General features: G+C 45.8%; 1 protein-coding gene across 1 annotated transcript in view; it reads left to right on the top strand.

Annotated features, from left to right (window-relative positions):
* The window catches only part of CDH17 (cadherin 17), a gene marked incomplete at its 5' end in the record, with an annotated part of 38684 nt that overhangs the window by 13900 nt on the left and 7073 nt on the right, over nt 1–17711 (top strand). Inside the window, 6 exon segments of the mRNA XM_081111492.1 lie at nt 3211–3426; nt 5257–5333; nt 7193–7384; nt 12013–12257; nt 14471–14601; nt 15908–16147. Of these exon segments, the coding sequence (XP_080967618.1) occupies nt 3211–3426; nt 5257–5333; nt 7193–7384; nt 12013–12257; nt 14471–14601; nt 15908–16147 (1101 nt within the window).

Below are 17711 nucleotides of genomic sequence, written 5' to 3'. Positions count from 1 at the left end.
TGTTAAATGACAACTTAAAGGATTTTAATTAATTATAAGGGAGAATCCTCTAACAGTGACAGTTGCGTAGCAATGGAATATATGTCAGTAGCCGAGAATCACTTTTTGGAAACCTGAGATGATCTGTGATGCCGAGTGAAGGCAGAAGACCCTTGAGGACCCTTCCAGATGATGCCTCAAGTCTCTTTGCATAAGGTCTAACCTTTAGTTTATTAGTTGTCTATTGCTGCATAACAGATTGCAGCATAAAACAACAAACATTTATTATTTTACAGTTTCTGTGAGTCAGGAATGGGCCAGGAATTCTTATAAATCAGCACAGATTGAATTGATTCTATATATGTAGGCTAAAAGAGATGTAAAACAATGCCCTGCCCGGTAGGAGGGCGGGAAGGGGGCCTTACTGTTTAGCTCAAAAAATGCTAAATTATTTCTTTGTATGTCTATATTCTCCTATTTGGTGTCTTATATTGGCCAGAATCTTATGAGGCTCAAGTATTAGCAACGCCAACAGGAATTTCGGAATCCCACTGGCTACCAAGTCCTATGTGCTCATATAGGAATTCGCCTTTCATAAAGCACCACTTCGCTAAAGTACTTCCGAGGGCCCCACGAATCAGTTTGAGATGCCACTTGGTCCTGGCCTTTGTCTCAGAGACGTGGCACTCCTTTCTCCTCTCGTCCACAAATACTGTACTCACCCTGAGCGGCACCCCTCCTGGAATTCCCCCGGTCACTTCATGTCGGAAGCTCCGGGGCCTCTGGCAGCCGGGGTTTCCTGTGGAGAGAGAGCAGTGTCCTTGGTGTTGTGCTCACTTGTTTTGGGGAATGGCCCAGAGCAGGGCTGCTCAGACATCAAAGGGTCCCAGAATTCAGCAAGACACTCTTCGTTCCAGCACGCAGATCTTTTTTTTTTTTTTTTTTAAAGCAAGGGCAGACAGGTGCCACAGAGGTGACTTGGTTGTGATGGATTCAGAAATAGCAGCTGTCGAAACCGGTTTGGCTCAGTGGGTAGAGCGTCGGCCTCTGGACTCAGGGGTCCCGGGTTCGATTCCGGTCGGGGGCATGTACCTTGGTTGCGGGCCCATCCCCAGTGGTAGATGTGCAGGAGGCAGCTGATCGATGTTTCTCTCTCATCGATGTTTCTGGCTCTCTGTCTCCCTTCCTCTCTGTAAAAAAATCAATAAAAAATATATTAAAAAAAGAAGAAGAAAAAAGAAATAGCAGCGGCTACTGTACTAAATACATCCTCTTCTCCGCTCTGTTGCTCACGATGGCTCCTTCCTCAGCCTCTGAGGCACAGCTCCATGGGCCCAGCTCCATTACAGACTGACATAGGAAGTCCCCTCCCCCACAACAAAATTCCTTCACGTTTCCATATGTCAGCAGATGCCAACTGACATGGGAGGTGGGGACACACCTAGCTCCACAAGTGGCATATAATCCAGTCTCAGGCACACCTTGGGGGTTGCGGCTGTGGGTAGAGAAACCCACGATTCCTATTTCACAGAGCAAGATGGTCCAGAATCGATCATACCTCCCCCAGAGCTGGGTGAAGTCCTGAGTCATCACCTCTGGCTTAGGGAACGCCTTGGACTGACACTCACAGAAATAAATGCCCAGGGCCAGGAACGGCAGCGCGGCAGGGAGCATGCGTGCCTGCTCTTTGCCCCGTGTTATCTCTGGGGTGGAGTCCACTGTTGGCTTGCCCTTTAGTGAGACCATTTGCCTTGCATATTAGTGTCCGAGGGTAGTTGTGACAAAGTGCCACAAAGGTGGGAGCTTAGCACGCCAGGAGTGAATTCTTTCACAGTCTGGAAGCTGGAAGTCTCACATCAAGGCGCCTGCTCCGGGGGCATCCTCCCCGGCCTGTTCTGGCTTCTGGGGGCTCTTGGCACGCCCTGGCTGCTTGTGGTAGCACAACCCTGGTCTCTGCCTCCTGCTTTACATGGCCTCCACCTCCGTGTGTGTGACTTTGTGTTTTCTCTTCTTATGGGAACATAATCACTAGATTTGGGACCCATGCTCAATCCAGGGTAATTTCATCACAAGATCCTTAACTGGTTACATCTGCAAAGGCCCCTGTTTCCAAATAAGGTCACAACGAGGTTTGGAGTGAACCCGAATTTTTGTGGGACACTATTTGTTATGGGCTGAATTGTGATTACCTCCCCCCCCCCCCGCCCCCTGCCCCAATTTATAAGGTAAAGTCCTAATGCCCACTACCTCAAAAGCTGACTATTATTTAGAGAAAGGGTCTTTTAAGACATAAAGTGAAAACAATGTCATTAGTGTGGGTCTTAATCCAATATGAATTCTTGTTGGCATTGCTAATGCTTGGGGACATGAGTCCCGCAAGATTCTGCTAATATAAGACACCAAGCCCTAGCCGGCTTGGCTCAGTGGATAGAGCGTCAGCCTGCCGACTGAAGGGTCCCAGGTTCGATTCCGGCTGAGGGCACATGCCTGGGTTGCGGGCTCGTTCCCCAGTGGGGGGTGTGCAGGAGGCAGCCAATCAATGATTCTCTCTCATCATTGATATTTCTATCTCTCTCTCCTTCTCCCTTCCTCTCTGAAATCAATAAAGAAATATATATTAAAAAAAAAAGACACCAAACAGGAGAATATAGATATACTAAGGAATAAGTTAATATAAGGAATAAGTTAATATACTAAGGAATAAGTGAGTATATTATTGAGTTAGACCATAGCCCCCCAAAGGGCAGGGGCATTGCTTTGTACCTCTTTTACCCTAAGAGTGTAGAATAGACTCAGTACAACATTATGAATCCATCACTGATGTGCTGTTCTTCCAAGAAGAGGGAAATCTGGACACAGACGTGTACAGAGGCATGACCATGTGAGGACACATGGAGATGACAGCTACGTACAAGCCAAGGAGTAACCAGCCTTTCTGACACCCTGACCTCAGACCTCTGTGAGATCCAGAAATTGTGAGACAATAGCGTTATGTTGTTAGAGCTGCCCAGTCGGTGGCACTTTGCGTTGGCGGCGCTATCAAACTAATACATGACTCAACACACTACACGATGGGGAGGGTTAGAAGAACCAAAAGAAATCTAAGAACTTTAGTCAGCGGTTCAGAGTTATGCACAGAGCGTTCCAGGGACCTGCTGATCCAGCGGAACCACTGAAAATAGATGGAGTAGAGTCTGTGATGGGTGAATTTTCTTCTTCCCTTCTTCCCAGTGAGCAGTATTGGGACGCTGGTTGCCCACGACATGGATGAAGAAAACACTGTCAACAGCGTTCTACATTACAAAATTGTGGATCAGTTCCCTAAGTTTCCCAAAGATGGACTCTTCCTCGTCCAGACCTACACGGGGGTGTTCCAGTTAGCCAAGCAGTCCTTGAAGAAGCAAGACGCTGCCCAGTACCTCTTGACCGTGGAGGTGTCCGACAAAGGTTAGTGTCACATTCGCTGTCCAGAGTGAAAAACACTTGCTTCCCTTTTTCTTGTGATGTGTTAGGCTGTTCTAATGCCTGGGAGTATTAAAGAAGGATGCTGCTTAAGAGTCCCTGCTTCCTATGCGAAACACGTGCAACACAGAGGCAGCTGGTCCAATGGCAGGTCAGGCAACATTGTTGTGTTGGTCCCGGTCCTCCAAGAAGCAGATACCAAGAGATTAAATGTAGGAGAATTCTATGAGGAGAGATGCCTCTGAGAAAAAAAGTGGGGCGAGATACAGAGGAGGCTGGGAGAACCATCAGACTGTAATATAAGCCTGACCCCGAGTGAAGGAGATAGGAAAGGAGGGCTGGTGGGAGTGTCATAGACCACTGAGCACTCAAAGAAAAGGTTGGCACGGTCATCGGGGAGTCTGAAATTGGACGCTGATGGAGTCCATGATCTTTAAGCATGGGCCTCCCTGAGCATGCCTGCCTTCTTCAGTCGCTGGCTGGGGGCAGCTGTGGGGAGCAAGGCCTCAGTGCAAGTGTGGTGACGGACTGCGGAGTGTAGCAGTGGGGCCATCATCCTTTAATGTCCCTGTTGTTGGAGGTTGGCCAGGCACGTTGTCATGGCCACCATAATCATAAACAAAAAAATTACTTGTATTTCCCAATTCTTCCTTTCGGACTCCAAGTATCCTACTGTGTGAAAGTGGAGGGAAAATGCATCTTTTGGGAAGCTTGATCTTCTATTACAGTGGATCTTCCTCATGCCATGACCCTTTAATACAGTTCCTCATGTTGTGGTGACCTCCAACCATAAAATTATTTTCGTTGCTACTTCATAACTGTAATGGGAAGCCCAGGCGAACCGCTTGCAGGACTTTCTTCAGCCTCCCTGTGACCCGCTTATGGGTGCAGGTGGAGAGCAGAGGATCCTGTTTCCATACAAATTTGTACTCATTATCACTTTTGTTGTACCCTTCCCAAAGATGGACTCTTCCTCGTCCAGAGCTACACGGGGGTGTTCCAGTTAGCCATGTTAGGAGGGGGCACCTCCTGCATTGAGTGTCTGCCCCCCGGTGGTCAGTGTGCATCATAGCAACCGGTCATTCTGCTGTTCAGTCAATTTTCATATTAGCCTTTTATTATATAGGATTTCCCTGGGCACCCCATTTCCACCGGCACGCCATGCTCATCTTAGACTCAGATTGAAGCTGCTGTCTCTGACTAGAACTTTGAATTGTCAAACCTCTTCCTCAAAGCCTGTGTCATTTCCCCAGGGTTCCATGAGCCACCTCTGTCCCTGTCTTGCCTCCAGCAAGCTGGGTGGTCAGCCATTTGAAGGGGACTAATTGTACCACTTCCTCCCTTACTTGGAGGGCAGGGAGCAGGCACCTGACCCTTCCTTCCACCAGGTAGGACAGTAAGTGCTGGGATAGTCAGAGAGGGAAAGAGCTGGCTGGGGTGCTCGGGGAAGGTTTTCTGGAAGGAGAGGTTTGCACTGGGCTTTGAGGGCTGCGTCACTGTCAGTAGTTCAGAAAAAGAGGCTTCACAGAGAAGCAACAGTGTGGCTCGAGAACAACCCTTACCCTGGAGGGGGCAGGTGGAGAGACATGGGAAGCCCAGGCGAACCTCTTGCAGGACTTTCTTCAGCCTCCCTGTGACCAGCTTGTGGGTGCAGGTGGGGAGCAGAGGATCCTGTTTCCACACAAATTGCACGTCAACAGCGAAATTGTGGTCACGGCTGCCACTTCACTTGCCAATGCTTTTCTTGCAGGTTTCTGATGTCAATGCATGATTTTTCAGTGAAAAAAATGTTTGTGATATGACTTTGATTTTCAGATTTCCAGACCCTCTGTCAAGTGAAAATCAACGTTATTGATATCAACGATCAGATCCCCATCTTTGAAAAATCAGATGTGAGTAGTTGTCACCTGTTGTTTTCTTCTTTACTTTGTTCGTATCACTTGATCCCTACTTCTGGAATCAAGACACAGACAGTATGCAGGAAAAATGCCAGACTTCACAGGTAGCCTTAGTCAATGCAATCGTAACAACCCAGACACCTTCTCGAGTTAAATTCTTGGGGGGACATTCACTGGTGTAGTATCTGGGAACGTCTGTTTATAAACTTCTGCCAATGGCTCATTTACTCCAAGGGCTGCTTAAAAGCTGCAACTACCATCTTTGTCAAATTGAAAGGAGTCGAATGGCTATGTGCGGTTTGTCATTATATATTTTGTGTGTAGTAGAATGATAAATGGATTCCTGCGAGGTTTCAAACAAGCATTTTTCGTAAAAAGTTTAGTATTTAGAATATTGGCAACTTAAACTCATTTTGCAGTATTTGGATAAGAGAAAAGAAGAAGAAAAAATACTAGTTTCTGGTGTAAGCCAAGGAAAAATGTGCTCAAGATATTTGCAAGAATTAGGAACATTGGGCAGAAAAAGCAGGAGTAAAAAGATTCAGTTGAGGACATCAAGAAAAATGTTTACTTGTCATCAGCATGGGCTTTACACTTGAGGGTAGTTCTATCACTGTTCCCTTAGAGGGGAGGTCTCTGTCTACTTCTTCTGGAGCAGAGAGAAGCCCATTTTACTAGTTTGTTTGAAGTCAGTAATGAGATAGCCCAGCACCCTGTTCAGATATCAAAATGTTCATACATCAAAATAGGGACAAGGCTGTGGCAAAGAAGGGGAGTCGATTTATGGGAGGGTTCAGGGCAGTAGGAGGTGTGAGTGAACATAACCTGTGTAACAGGCACTGAGGCAAAGCAAGCAGGAGCTGGAACCACCTGCTTCTCTGCCTCCATGCTCCCATCCTGGCGTTACATCTAGACAGTGGCTTCAAATTGAAGGTGAGATCCAGCTTTGGGAGTGTCAGGGCTTGGAAGGGCAAACGGCTCTAGAGAATGAGTCTGCTGCTGTCACTGCTCTGGGCTTCTCCTGGGCCCTGACTAGTTCCCTCTTTAAGATTGCAATCCCCCCAGAAATGATCTGGGGGATTTTCAGTGGAGGAGCAGGAGATGGTTAGGCAGTGATTATGAGCGCAAGCTTTAAGTTAGACAACATGGGTATGAATCCCAATTCTCTGTGGTCTTAGGTGAGTTTTACCTCTCCAATCCTTTGCTCTTCTGTCGAATGGAGATGATGATATAGCTACTCAGTAGGGGTTGCTGCTTATCTTTATTGAGTACTGACTATGTGCCAGGTGTCAGGGACTTTCCATGCATTATCTCTTAATCTTCACAGCAAACATGAAGTAGTTCTATTATTATTATTTCCATTAGACAGATGATGAAACCGAGACTTAAATACGTTAGATAACTTGCTTCAAGTCACCCTGCTAGTAAGTGGCAAGCCTAGGATTTATACTATTTGACTCTGAAGTTCAGACTCTTAACCACTACTCCTTGGTAGATTGTGGACTAATTAAAATAATGTATGTAAAAGTACCTGCCGCATGGTAAGTACTCAATATATAGTATTTATTTTTGTCCTCACTAATATAATGAGTAAGGTTAGTAAATGTATTGGATGTGGGAGTGGGAATCTGTTTGAGAATCCTACCAGTAGCTCTCTGAGATGTTGTGTTTCTTGGTACAATGAATATCAGTCTATGAGTATGATTGATGTCAAAATCAACTACAACATATTTAGTCATAGGAAAAACACGTGTGGTGAATATTGATGCAAATTATGACTTGTGTCCATTCTGAAGCTATAGAGGCAATAGCCCTTTGACAGCTAATGCACATTCTTAATGTTTCCTTCTTAGTACGGAAACCTAACTCTTGCCGAAGACACAGCCGTTGGGTCCACCATCTTGACCATCCAGGCCACAGATGCTGATGAGCCGTTCACTGGGAGTTCTAAAATCCTGTATCGAATTACACAGGGAGATGATGAGGGGCGACTGGAGATTGACACCGATCCCCAAAACAACACTGGATATGTCATAATTAAAAAGGTACATGACTCTTTAATGGAATTGGCCTTCTTTCTTTGGTTAATTTCCCTATGACTATGCAAGGACCTATAAGCAGAGGTGGTGTATCAGCAGAGACCTCTCAGGCAGACCAAGGATCCTGGAGTAATCTCAGTCATTCCTGTCCTCCCAGAGGGCAAAAGGCCAGGAACCTAGTTCTGGGTCTGTCATTAGCTGACCAAGTAAACTTTGTGTGGGAGGGAGGATTATCATATAAAATACAAAAAACACACGATAAACCATTTTTAGTATATGGGTGTCCCAGGTAATATTTGGGACAAAAATACTAAAAAATTTGGTTGTTCATCTGAAGTTCAGATTTAGCAAGGTGTTCTAGATTTTTACTTGCTGAGTCTGGGTAGGGTGTGTGCTTAGGGCTTTACTTCTCCCTTCGCAAATGGGGAGGGGGGGGTCAGACTGGATGAATCCTGTGAGCACTTAAGACTATAGACCTTTTCTTCTAAAGCGCCGGCCATAGGCTCCTCTTTAAAAAAAAAGAAAAGATTGGAAATTGGTAGATAGCCTTTGAAGGTTGAATAGACACGTTTATCCTTTTTACCCCTTCTCCACCCACCCCTTCCTTTCGGGTTCCATCATTTGCTAGAACAGCTCAGAGAAACACTAACATTTGCTAGTTTATTATGTGTTAAAGGATATGGTAAAGGATACAGGCAAACAGCGAGATGAAGAGCTACAAAGGACCAGACTGCAATGGTCCTGAGTGCAGGAGCTTCGGTCCCTGTGGATTCGGGGTGCACCGCTCTCCCCACACATGGATGTGTTCGCCAACCCAAAAGCGCTCCGATCCTCGTACTTGTGGGATTTTTTATGGAGGCTTCCTCATGTAGACAGGAGTGATTCTGAACTCAATCTCTAGCTTCCCTTCCCTGGAGGGGAGGGTAGGGTGGGGCAGAACATTCCAAGCTTCTAATCATGCCTTGGTCTTTCTGGTGACCAGCCCCCGCCCAGGAGTTCACCAAGAGTTGCCTCATTAGCACGAAGGACATTTCTATCGCTCGGGGAATTCCAAGCGATTTAGGTGCTCAGTCTCAGGAACTGGGGTCAAAGGCCAACTATCAGAACAAAAGATGCTCTTTGTGCTCTTATCACCCAGGAAATTACAAGGATTTTAGACTCTTCTGTGCCAGGAACTGGGGGCAAAGACCAATACATGTATTTTCTATTATTTTATTTGCCCCAAGTGATGCTTAGGATTAAACAAGTTTTGGAGAAATGCTGTCCTACTCAGTTTGACTGCCACCCAAAGCTCCGGCCTGTCGTGTGGTAGATCGTGAGACTCTCAAGGCCAAGGGGGTGCCAGGAGCAGGAAGGCTATTTCTTTGAGGCCTGCCAGCTCATCAACATCTCTCTTGGGACTCCATTTCTGGAAATTCAGGGTTTCGTTTTAGCTTTAATTTTTTTTAAATGCTAATTTTGTCACTTCTCCATGATAGCTGGTCATTTGGAATCCTGGGTACAGGACCTATTTTTCAGCCAGCCCAAGTGTCATCTGGAAAATGAATGCACAGCTTTTTTCTCATGTTGAATATTCCCCGTGGCAACTCTGCTCCCTCAGCGCTTTTATCTCTGTCTTCAGCTTGAATCTAAGTCCCAAGGTTTGGCCTTTCAAACCCTGGTGTGCAGAAGAGCAACTGCGGGCCTGAGCATATCCTTTCAGCTTCTTTGATGACTGTGTCTCCTAGATGGATGTGAGGCCACCCCAAGAGGCCATGATGGGTCTCTGGACTTGGCTTTGCAGCGTATCCCTGCATTATGCAAGATGATACACATGGTTCGACAGACTTGCCCTTGATGAAGCTCTGCTGATTATCATTAGCTAGTTTGGTATCTTTCATTGCTAATGTTTTCCCTGGAGGATTTGGCTCAGTGTTTTTCCTGTTGTGAAAGTTAACCAGGCTGATCGATGACAGGCTGCTCCATATTTCCTTTGTTCTTCCATTCGATAAGGTTTAAGGGGCATTGCCCTCTCTCTAACTGGCCTCCCTGCCTGGGTCTGGATCACCTCAAATCCACCCCTCACAGGGCTGCTCCCAGAGGTATCTTTCTAAAACACGAATCTGACCTTGTCCGTCTGGGGCTTACCACCTCTCTCTGCTCCTCAAGGATGAAGTCCCAGCTCTTCAGCTTGACGTACACCGTCTTTTCCACCACCTCTTTCTAACTCTCAGCCTCGCATGTTCTGTCCTGGTAACACAGGCTACTTCTCATTGGAAGACATACCGTCTCATTTCTTTATCCCTCACCTCTGGGGGCTACAGTTGGGATAGAAGCTCAGGGAGGAGACTTGAGACCTGTTTGGTGGTGAGGATGGGAGGTGCCTCCTCTGCCTGAGCCCACAGATGGCTACGCTGCCTGCCTGGGCCTGGGCATGGCTGGACCGGCAAGGAACAGAAAACATGTCCTTTGTCCTCATCATGGGTTGCTCTGGGGGCTGCTGCCTTTCTGCTTCACCTGCCAAGATTTCTGCCAATTTGATGCCTCTGCTTTCATCCCCTGAGATGGGGATTGGGTCTCTGGGTGTCAGAAGCCCCAGCTTCCTCTCCCTCACCCCTGCTCCCCAGATGGTAGTGATCAAGACCCTGTGGTAGTGATCAAGAGGTCATTGTGGGGCCCTAGCTGGCTTGGCTCAATGGATAGAGCATCAGCCTGCAGACTGAAGAGACCCCGGTTCAATTCCGGTCAAGGGCACATGCCTGGGTTGCAGGCTCCATCCCCAGTAGGGGGTTTGCAGGAGGCAGCCGATCAATGATTGTCTCTCATCATTGATGTTTCTATCTCTCTCTCCCTATTTCTCTGAAATCAATAAAAAATATGTTAAAAAATAAAAAAGAGGTAATTGTGCAGACAGTGAGTGCTTATCTCTGTGAGCAACCTCTCTCTCTTTACATCTCAGCTGGCTTATCACATTTTCTATCCTGTATATTGGTATTCTGTCAGTTGCTTCTTATTTTCTGTCTCAGATGACTTGTTATCTTCACATACAATGCATTCTCTTCCATATGAGCAATCTTTCTATCGTACTTTCTATTGAGCTAAAAATCAGGTTGTGATGTTGTGTGTGTCTGTGTGTGCATGGAAGGGAGGGTTTTCTGGAAAGTGTAAATCTTCTCTGAACTCTTTTCTACTGGGGCGCTCTAGGGCTCAAGAAGGACCAAGGCCTTCTCATCTTCATGTTTCTTGACTGATATACCATGGGTGTTGCGTGTTAAGGAAGAGACAGGAAGCAATGATGAACATAACACAATTTCTCCTCTCAGAGAACTTATGGACAGTAGAATCTGAAATAGATAATAACATGATTAGAATCCTGGTCGGGGACTGAGGTTGCAGAGGATGTGGAGTTCATCCATTTGGGGATGGAGGGTGGGGATGAGGGAAGCCAACCTGGAGAGGACAGCATTGAGCCAACTTCTGACTCAGGGTGAGTTTTTTTCAGATATTAAGGAAGGGCAGGCTGAGCTAATGCAATCATGTGTCAAACCTCCACGAGTTTTTCTCTTCACAAATGGATATTAACATTTTTGTTTAATCAATGATATGAATAGATATAAACAGTTGAAGGACTGGCAGCTCACCAAGAAGTCCTGGGTGCTGTAGGCATGGAAGAATGAACAAAATAGTGCAGTTCCCATAATCTAGAATGTACCTTTGGGGCTTTGCTTCAGTTCCTTCATCTTTTTGAGGTCCTGGATACCACTGAGACTCTCAGGAAACTACATAACTATCATTAGAAAAAAATTCACATCTGCACATACATATAATATTTAGATTTTGGCTTCTAGGGGTTCACAGATCGCCAGAAGCCCTTTAATCCCAGTTAAGAAGTCCAACTTTAGGGGTGGTTCCACTCTTTAGGATTGGCAGTTTTTCCCATAGAATCGTGGACTCTGTGCCTTTAGGGAGACCTTCAAAGTCCCATAGAACCAATTGCTTAAAAATGATATTTCAGTCCTTTCTGTGCTAGCTTGTCGCATGTTGTTTAAGCCCATTCTTGAAACTTTCCAGAGTTGAGAACTATTTCTGAAGCAACTCTGACTGTCTTTCTATGTGGCCCTATTAAAATTCTTCCTCACACTAAACCAAAATTGGTTTTTTGGTTTTTCATTTCTGGCTCTGTCTGGAATGATCTGGAACAAGAGCAGGTCATCTATCTTTCGATCATTTCTCTAACCTCTCCCACTCTCCATGAGTTTAAGGACTTTTACTTGGGGATTTGGATCCCGAGGTGCCTCTAAAATAGTTCTCCATATAATGGGGACATCTCTAAGCATTTTCCACGCTTGAGAGAATCGATAGGTTTCTGCTGAATGAGTGAATGAACTGTCCCAGGGTTAGATAAACTGGAGGGGTGCTGCATTGATTGGCTCTTCTAGGAGCGTCTGCATCCATATTAGCGCCTTAAAAGCTCTGATAAATCCTGCAGCACAGACTTTTTCATGGCTCCATTATCATTGTGAGAAGTAGGTGTTTGCTGGCACTGACTCAATGAACCGCTGCTCAGTGAGAATGTTTAAAGGAGAACAGGGAATGAATCTTATAGGGAACGAGTCCTCCCCAAGTTAATTTTCTCTGTTTTTCCCCCCACACAGCCTCTTGATTTTGAAACAACAGCCATTCACAACATTGTGTTCCAAGCGGAAAATCCGGAGCCTCTGGTGCCTGGTGTTCAGTACAATGCCAGCTCGTTCGCCACGTTCACCCTTTTTGTGACAAATGTGAACGAAGCCCCTCAATTTCCCCAGCACATAGTCCAAGCAAAAGTCAGTGAAGACGTGGCCATAGGCACCAAAGTGGGCAACATGACTGCCAAGGATCCGGAAGGTCTGGACATAAGGTAGAGAGCAGGCTGGGCAAGCCTAGCTGTGCTGAGACCAAGGCCAGTGGGAGGGAAGAAGGGCTGGGGGTGGGGATGGGGGGCGCAGAGGACCTGGCCTGGCTCCAAGGCTCTCTCCTAAGGGAGCAGCCAGCGATTTGAAGCCATCTCCAGTGCATATGGTGAACTTGACCTTGGTTCCTGCAGGGGTCAGTACCCTGGGTGGGGAGTGGGGGAAATCCAGGCTCAGACAAGTGGGGAGCATGGGAGGTTGCATCCGGCCCACTCACTGCAGGTCCCACTGAGAGCTGGTAAGTTTGGGAGATGGGGTCCAGCGACGGGGCTACCCAAAGCCAGATCCTGTGTCTGAACCAGTCCCCGCGGCCAGGGTTTGGGGAAGAGTCAAAGACAAGAGAAAAAAATTAGAGTTTATGAGTGGGGAAAACGAAGGCATTTAAAAAAACTCTCAGATAGCTCAAGGAAAAGATAGAACGTATATGCTATTAAATGAGATTAGGAAGATGAGGAAGACGACTGAGGAGAGCGTCCTGTAAGAAACCGTCGTGGAGGACAAATGAGAAAAGTGTTTTAAGAATAAAGAACAATGAGCAGTTCAGAGGCTAGTGATAAGTCAGTTAAGAATTAAGATGACTCCGAAGATTTTGGCCTGAATAAGTTAATTCTTCTCTTTCTCTCAGCTCCATAAACTTATAAACCATCAACACCCCATGGACCCTAAACCAATCCACGAGTAAAGATTAGAGATTTTTTCCATTGAAATATATCCAGAATGCAAGTGCTTCTCATCACTTTTGCCATGGTTCAGGCCACCATCGCTCTTTTCTGGGTTCATCCTTGCCCCACACTGAGTCTATTTACTGCAATCAGAATACTCCTTTAAAAACGGAAATCAGATCACATGACTCCTCTGAGAGCCCTCCAAAAGGTTCCCATCTCACTCAGGGATGAAATCCTGGTTACATAGGGTTTCTTGTGCATCACCTGCAAACACACAACCCAACACAGTGCTTGGCATATAGAATATACTATAATTGAAAAAAATAATTTGCTGAACTAACACATCATAACTTTTTAATCATTACCTTTTCTTGAGCATGTAGGTTGTGTTCAGTATTTTTTCATTATATAAAATGTTTTGCATGTTTGTATGCATGTAATTCTTTTATACCTTCTATTAAATTGTTTTTGTTGAGGGAAAATTTCCAGAGGTGAAATGCTTTGGTCTAAAGAAATGAACAGCCTGTGGCTATGATGTGTTGCTCCACAGAGGGCTGTACCAATTGTTTTTCCTGTGCTTCTAGTCTTGTCTCTCTCAAATTCATCTGACACACCCACCAGTGAGTGCACTGGTAGCACCGATATGACTAGGTTGCCTTCCTGCTGAACACCATTCCAAGGCTGCCCCCTGCTTCCCACGGTCTGGCTCGTTCCAGGCTCTCTGGCTTCCTCGTTTCCATCCACGGCTTCCCATCTGTACCCTGACACTGCTGGAGCGTCTGACTCTCCCACAACGCAAGCTATTCCTTGGCCTCCAGGCGACAGCACGTGCAGTCTCTTCTTGCAGCTCCTTTTCTTGCCTCAGCTAGCATCTACTCCTTCAGAAAGGCTGCTCTGATTCCCATGAACTTCTCTGGGGCTCCATAGGGCCCCTTTCACTGTCTTTCCCACTTCCCATGGGAGTTATTTATCTCTGTGTCTGTCTCCTCCACTGGCCGGAGAGCCCCTTTTTGTAATCTCCCGTCTGCCTGATGTTTGCTAAACACTCAGTAGATGTTTGTTGAATGGGAGAGTTCACGGGGCCACCAGTGGCCTCTGAGTATCCACCGATTCACACAACATCTCCACCACTGGGTGCTCACGTTTCCTTAGAAGGGTGGTTTACTAATCCATTTTAAAAGATGTTTCCAGGTTGTTTTCATTAGAATTCTTTGATTGCCAGAAAAGTTCACCTGTTTTTCCCTCTGAGTTTGTGGCTATACATTTTCTAATGAAACAAGTACAACTACCACTTTGTAAAGATGAGCAAATCCCCGTTTTGAAGAGAGAAGAGATGCAAATAAAGCATTAATAGTATTACATAATGATCTTTAAAATATGCCATAAGTAATATGCAAGGGCTAATGTTGACATAACAGCACAGTGATGCATAAACTATCCTCCCGTTTCCACATAAAGTAACATGGGCTTTCTGTTGCTCTTTTCACTTTGCGAAGTTATTCCCTGAGAGGCGACACGAGAGGCTGGCTGAGAATTGACCCTGCCACTGGCGAGATCTTCAGTGCAGCTCCACTGGACAGGGAAGCTGAAAGTCTGTATCGCGTACAAGTGGTGGCCACTGAAGTAGGTGAGCAAAAAAAAAAAAAAAAAGAAAAAAAAGTAACAAATGAATAGGGGGCACACCAGTAGAAATAAGAGGGAGGGAAAGTGAGTGGGTCAGATTGTCAGAACAGCTTAGAGTGGAAGAACAAGAAGGATACAGAAGTGAAAGGAGCCCTGGCTGCTTTGGTTCAGTGGATAGAGCGTCAGCCTCAGGACTGAAGGGTCCCAGGTTCAATTCCGGTCAAGGGCACATGCCTGGGTTGTGGGCTTGACCCCCAGTGGGGGGCGTACAGGAGGCAGCCAATCGATGACTCTCCCTCATCATTGATGTTTCTCTCTCTCTGAGATGTTTCTCTCTCTCATCTCGATGTTTCACTTCACTCTGCATGTGTCCTAAAGGCCTTGCGCATTGAGCAGATCGATGAATCAAAACCAGGTTCACAACCCTGCTCCAATTTGCAGTTGGCATCCCTGAAATAACCGATGAAATGACCCAAGAGCACAGTAGCTTTTCAAGTGTAGTCAGGGGCAGAGAAAACATTTGAAAAGAAAAGCAAGAAGACAGGGGTCACTGTAATTGAAGCGGGTTGGAGCTAGAAATTGTAGAAACAGTGTCTGTGTTGAAGTCAGGGAGAACGAGAACACGGTCTTTACGTGGCACGGACAGCCGTGTTTGAAGCACTCGGTGTGACGACTTCCTCCTCCTGCAACACTGTGGGGTAGGTTCTGTTAACAACCATATTTTAGGAATGAGGAAACCAAGGCACTGAGCAGCTACACAGCTTGCTCACGATCACCTGGCTGCCAACCCTCTAGGCTACCGCGTCCGAGTTTCTCACCCCCTACCAGAGTGAGTAACCACTGTGCAGCCCTTCACGCTTTCCTAAGAACGCGGCGTGTGGGACCCTCCCGGAGCCACACGCATGACAGGCCGAATAACCGAGGCTGAGAGAACATAACGGGCATGCCCGAGGCAGTGTTGAGGAGCAATGGACGGTGTGGGCTCTGACCTCAGACCTCCTGGGCTGGAAGCTTTCCTTGCCGTGTGACCTTGGGCAAGTCACACACCTTCTCTGGGCTTCAGTCTTCTACCTGTAAATGCAAATCAGAGCCGTTTTGAAGTAATGTCTATAAGACATGAGCACATCAGTCTTACTATTATCATGAAGGCTTTTTAACCAGGTCTGATTCTAAATGTTTGTGATCTTTCTGCTACCTCAATATACCCAACTAACTTGAATTGTAATTTAAAAAAGAAAGAAAGAAATATTCTTTCTTACTAAGAGGAAAGGAGAGAGCTGATATTCCGTTTTAATCACTCAATTCCCTAGGTGGGTCCTCCTTGAGCACCGCAGCGGGCTTCCACCTGGCTCTGACCGACGTGAACGACAACCCCCCGCGGCTAGCGAAGGAGTACACAGGCTTGTTCTTCTGCCACCCGCTCAGCGCGCCCGGAAGCCACATCATCCAGGCGACGGACGATGATCTGCAGTTATTTCGGGACCCACAGTTCACATTTGCCCTTGGCAGCGAAAGCTTACAAAACGACTGGGAAATTTCCAAAATCAATGGTGAGTTATCAAAAGCACATTGAGGAAAACACTGGTGGATGATGACATGGACTTTTATGTGCCTCGATGGGCCTACAGCACTCGGCACAGGGCGTTCCCCAGGCTCCAGGGAGGAGCCGCCTGCTTTGGGAACTTGCAGAGGGGAGCTCCCAAGAGGGGAGAGAGCCCCAGGCATTGGAGGGAGGAAAGATGGCTCACACACAGCCACCCCTGGAGTGTATGGAGATGGATAGTTGGATAATCTGAGCAGCATTTGCAAAATTTCCAATGGCAGCTGAGAAACAGATTTGATAATGATGCTTAAAAACAGCTTTATTGAAATACTAGAGGCCCGATGCACGAAATTCGTGCAAGAGTAGGACTTCCTTCCCCTGGCTGCTGGCACCGGCTTCCCTCTAGCACCCAGGACCCGGCTTCCCTCGCAGCCCCTGCTTCATCCGGAAGGTCATCTGGTCTAATTAGCATATTACACTTTTATTATTATAGATAATTGACATACAATAAGCAGCACACATTTAAAGCATACAATTTTATAAAAATTGACATATGCCCTCTCCAGTTTGGCTCAGTGGATAGAGCATCGGCCTGCAGACTGAAGGGTCCCAGGTTCAGTTCCGGCTAAGGGCACATGCCTAGGTTACAGGCTCCATCCCCAGTAGGGGGTGTGCAGGAGGCAGCTGATCAATGATTCTCTCTCATCATTGATGCTTCTATCTCTCTAACCCTTTCCTCTCTGAAATAAAAAAAAATATATTGAAAAATAAAATAAATAAATAAATAAAAATTGACATATGTCAACACCATTGAATGCAGTCAGCACAATCAGGATAATTCTATTTCAACCCCCCTCCCCCCCAAAAAAGTTTTACACGCTCTTAGAGTCCCCAGTTTCAGCCCACTCTTTCAGCCTTTCCCCCATCACCAGGTAACTACTGATCTGCTGTCTATCTACTATAGATTAGTTTGCATTTTCAAGAATTTTATCAAAATAAAGTAATACAATATGTAATCTTTTTTCACCTGGCTAATTTCACTGAGCATCTTTATTTTGGATTTTTGCCATGTTGTTGTGTGTATCAATACATCTTTTTTTTTTAATTGCAGAGTAGTATTCCCTGGTATGACTCTATCACAATCTGTTATTCACTCACTAATTGATTGTCATTTAGGCGACTTCCAATTTTTGCTATTACAAATAAAGCTGCTATGAACATTTGTGAAGAAGTATTTTGTTGGAGCATATACTTCCATTTTCTTGATTAAATATCTAGAAGTGCAATGCTGGGTACTATGGTAGCTGTATGGTTAAATTTTTAAGAAACCGTCACATTGCTTTCCAAGTAGTGTATAACATTTTATAGTCCCACCATTGTGTGAGAGTCCTCAACATTCTCCTTAATACTTGCTATACTCAGTCTCTTTAATTTTAGCCATTCTAGTGGGAGTGTAATGGTATTTCATGATGGTTTTAATTAATATTTCCCTAGTGACTAATGATGGTGAGCATTTTTTCATGTACTTCTATACCATTCATATATCTTCATTGGTGAAATGTCTGGACAAA

This window comes from Myotis nattereri (assembly GCF_964212035.1).
Source record: "Myotis nattereri genome assembly, chromosome: 17".
NCBI classification, from domain to species: Eukaryota; Metazoa; Chordata; class Mammalia; order Chiroptera; family Vespertilionidae; genus Myotis; species Myotis nattereri.
This window is presented reverse-complemented; position numbering and strand designations above follow the sequence as displayed.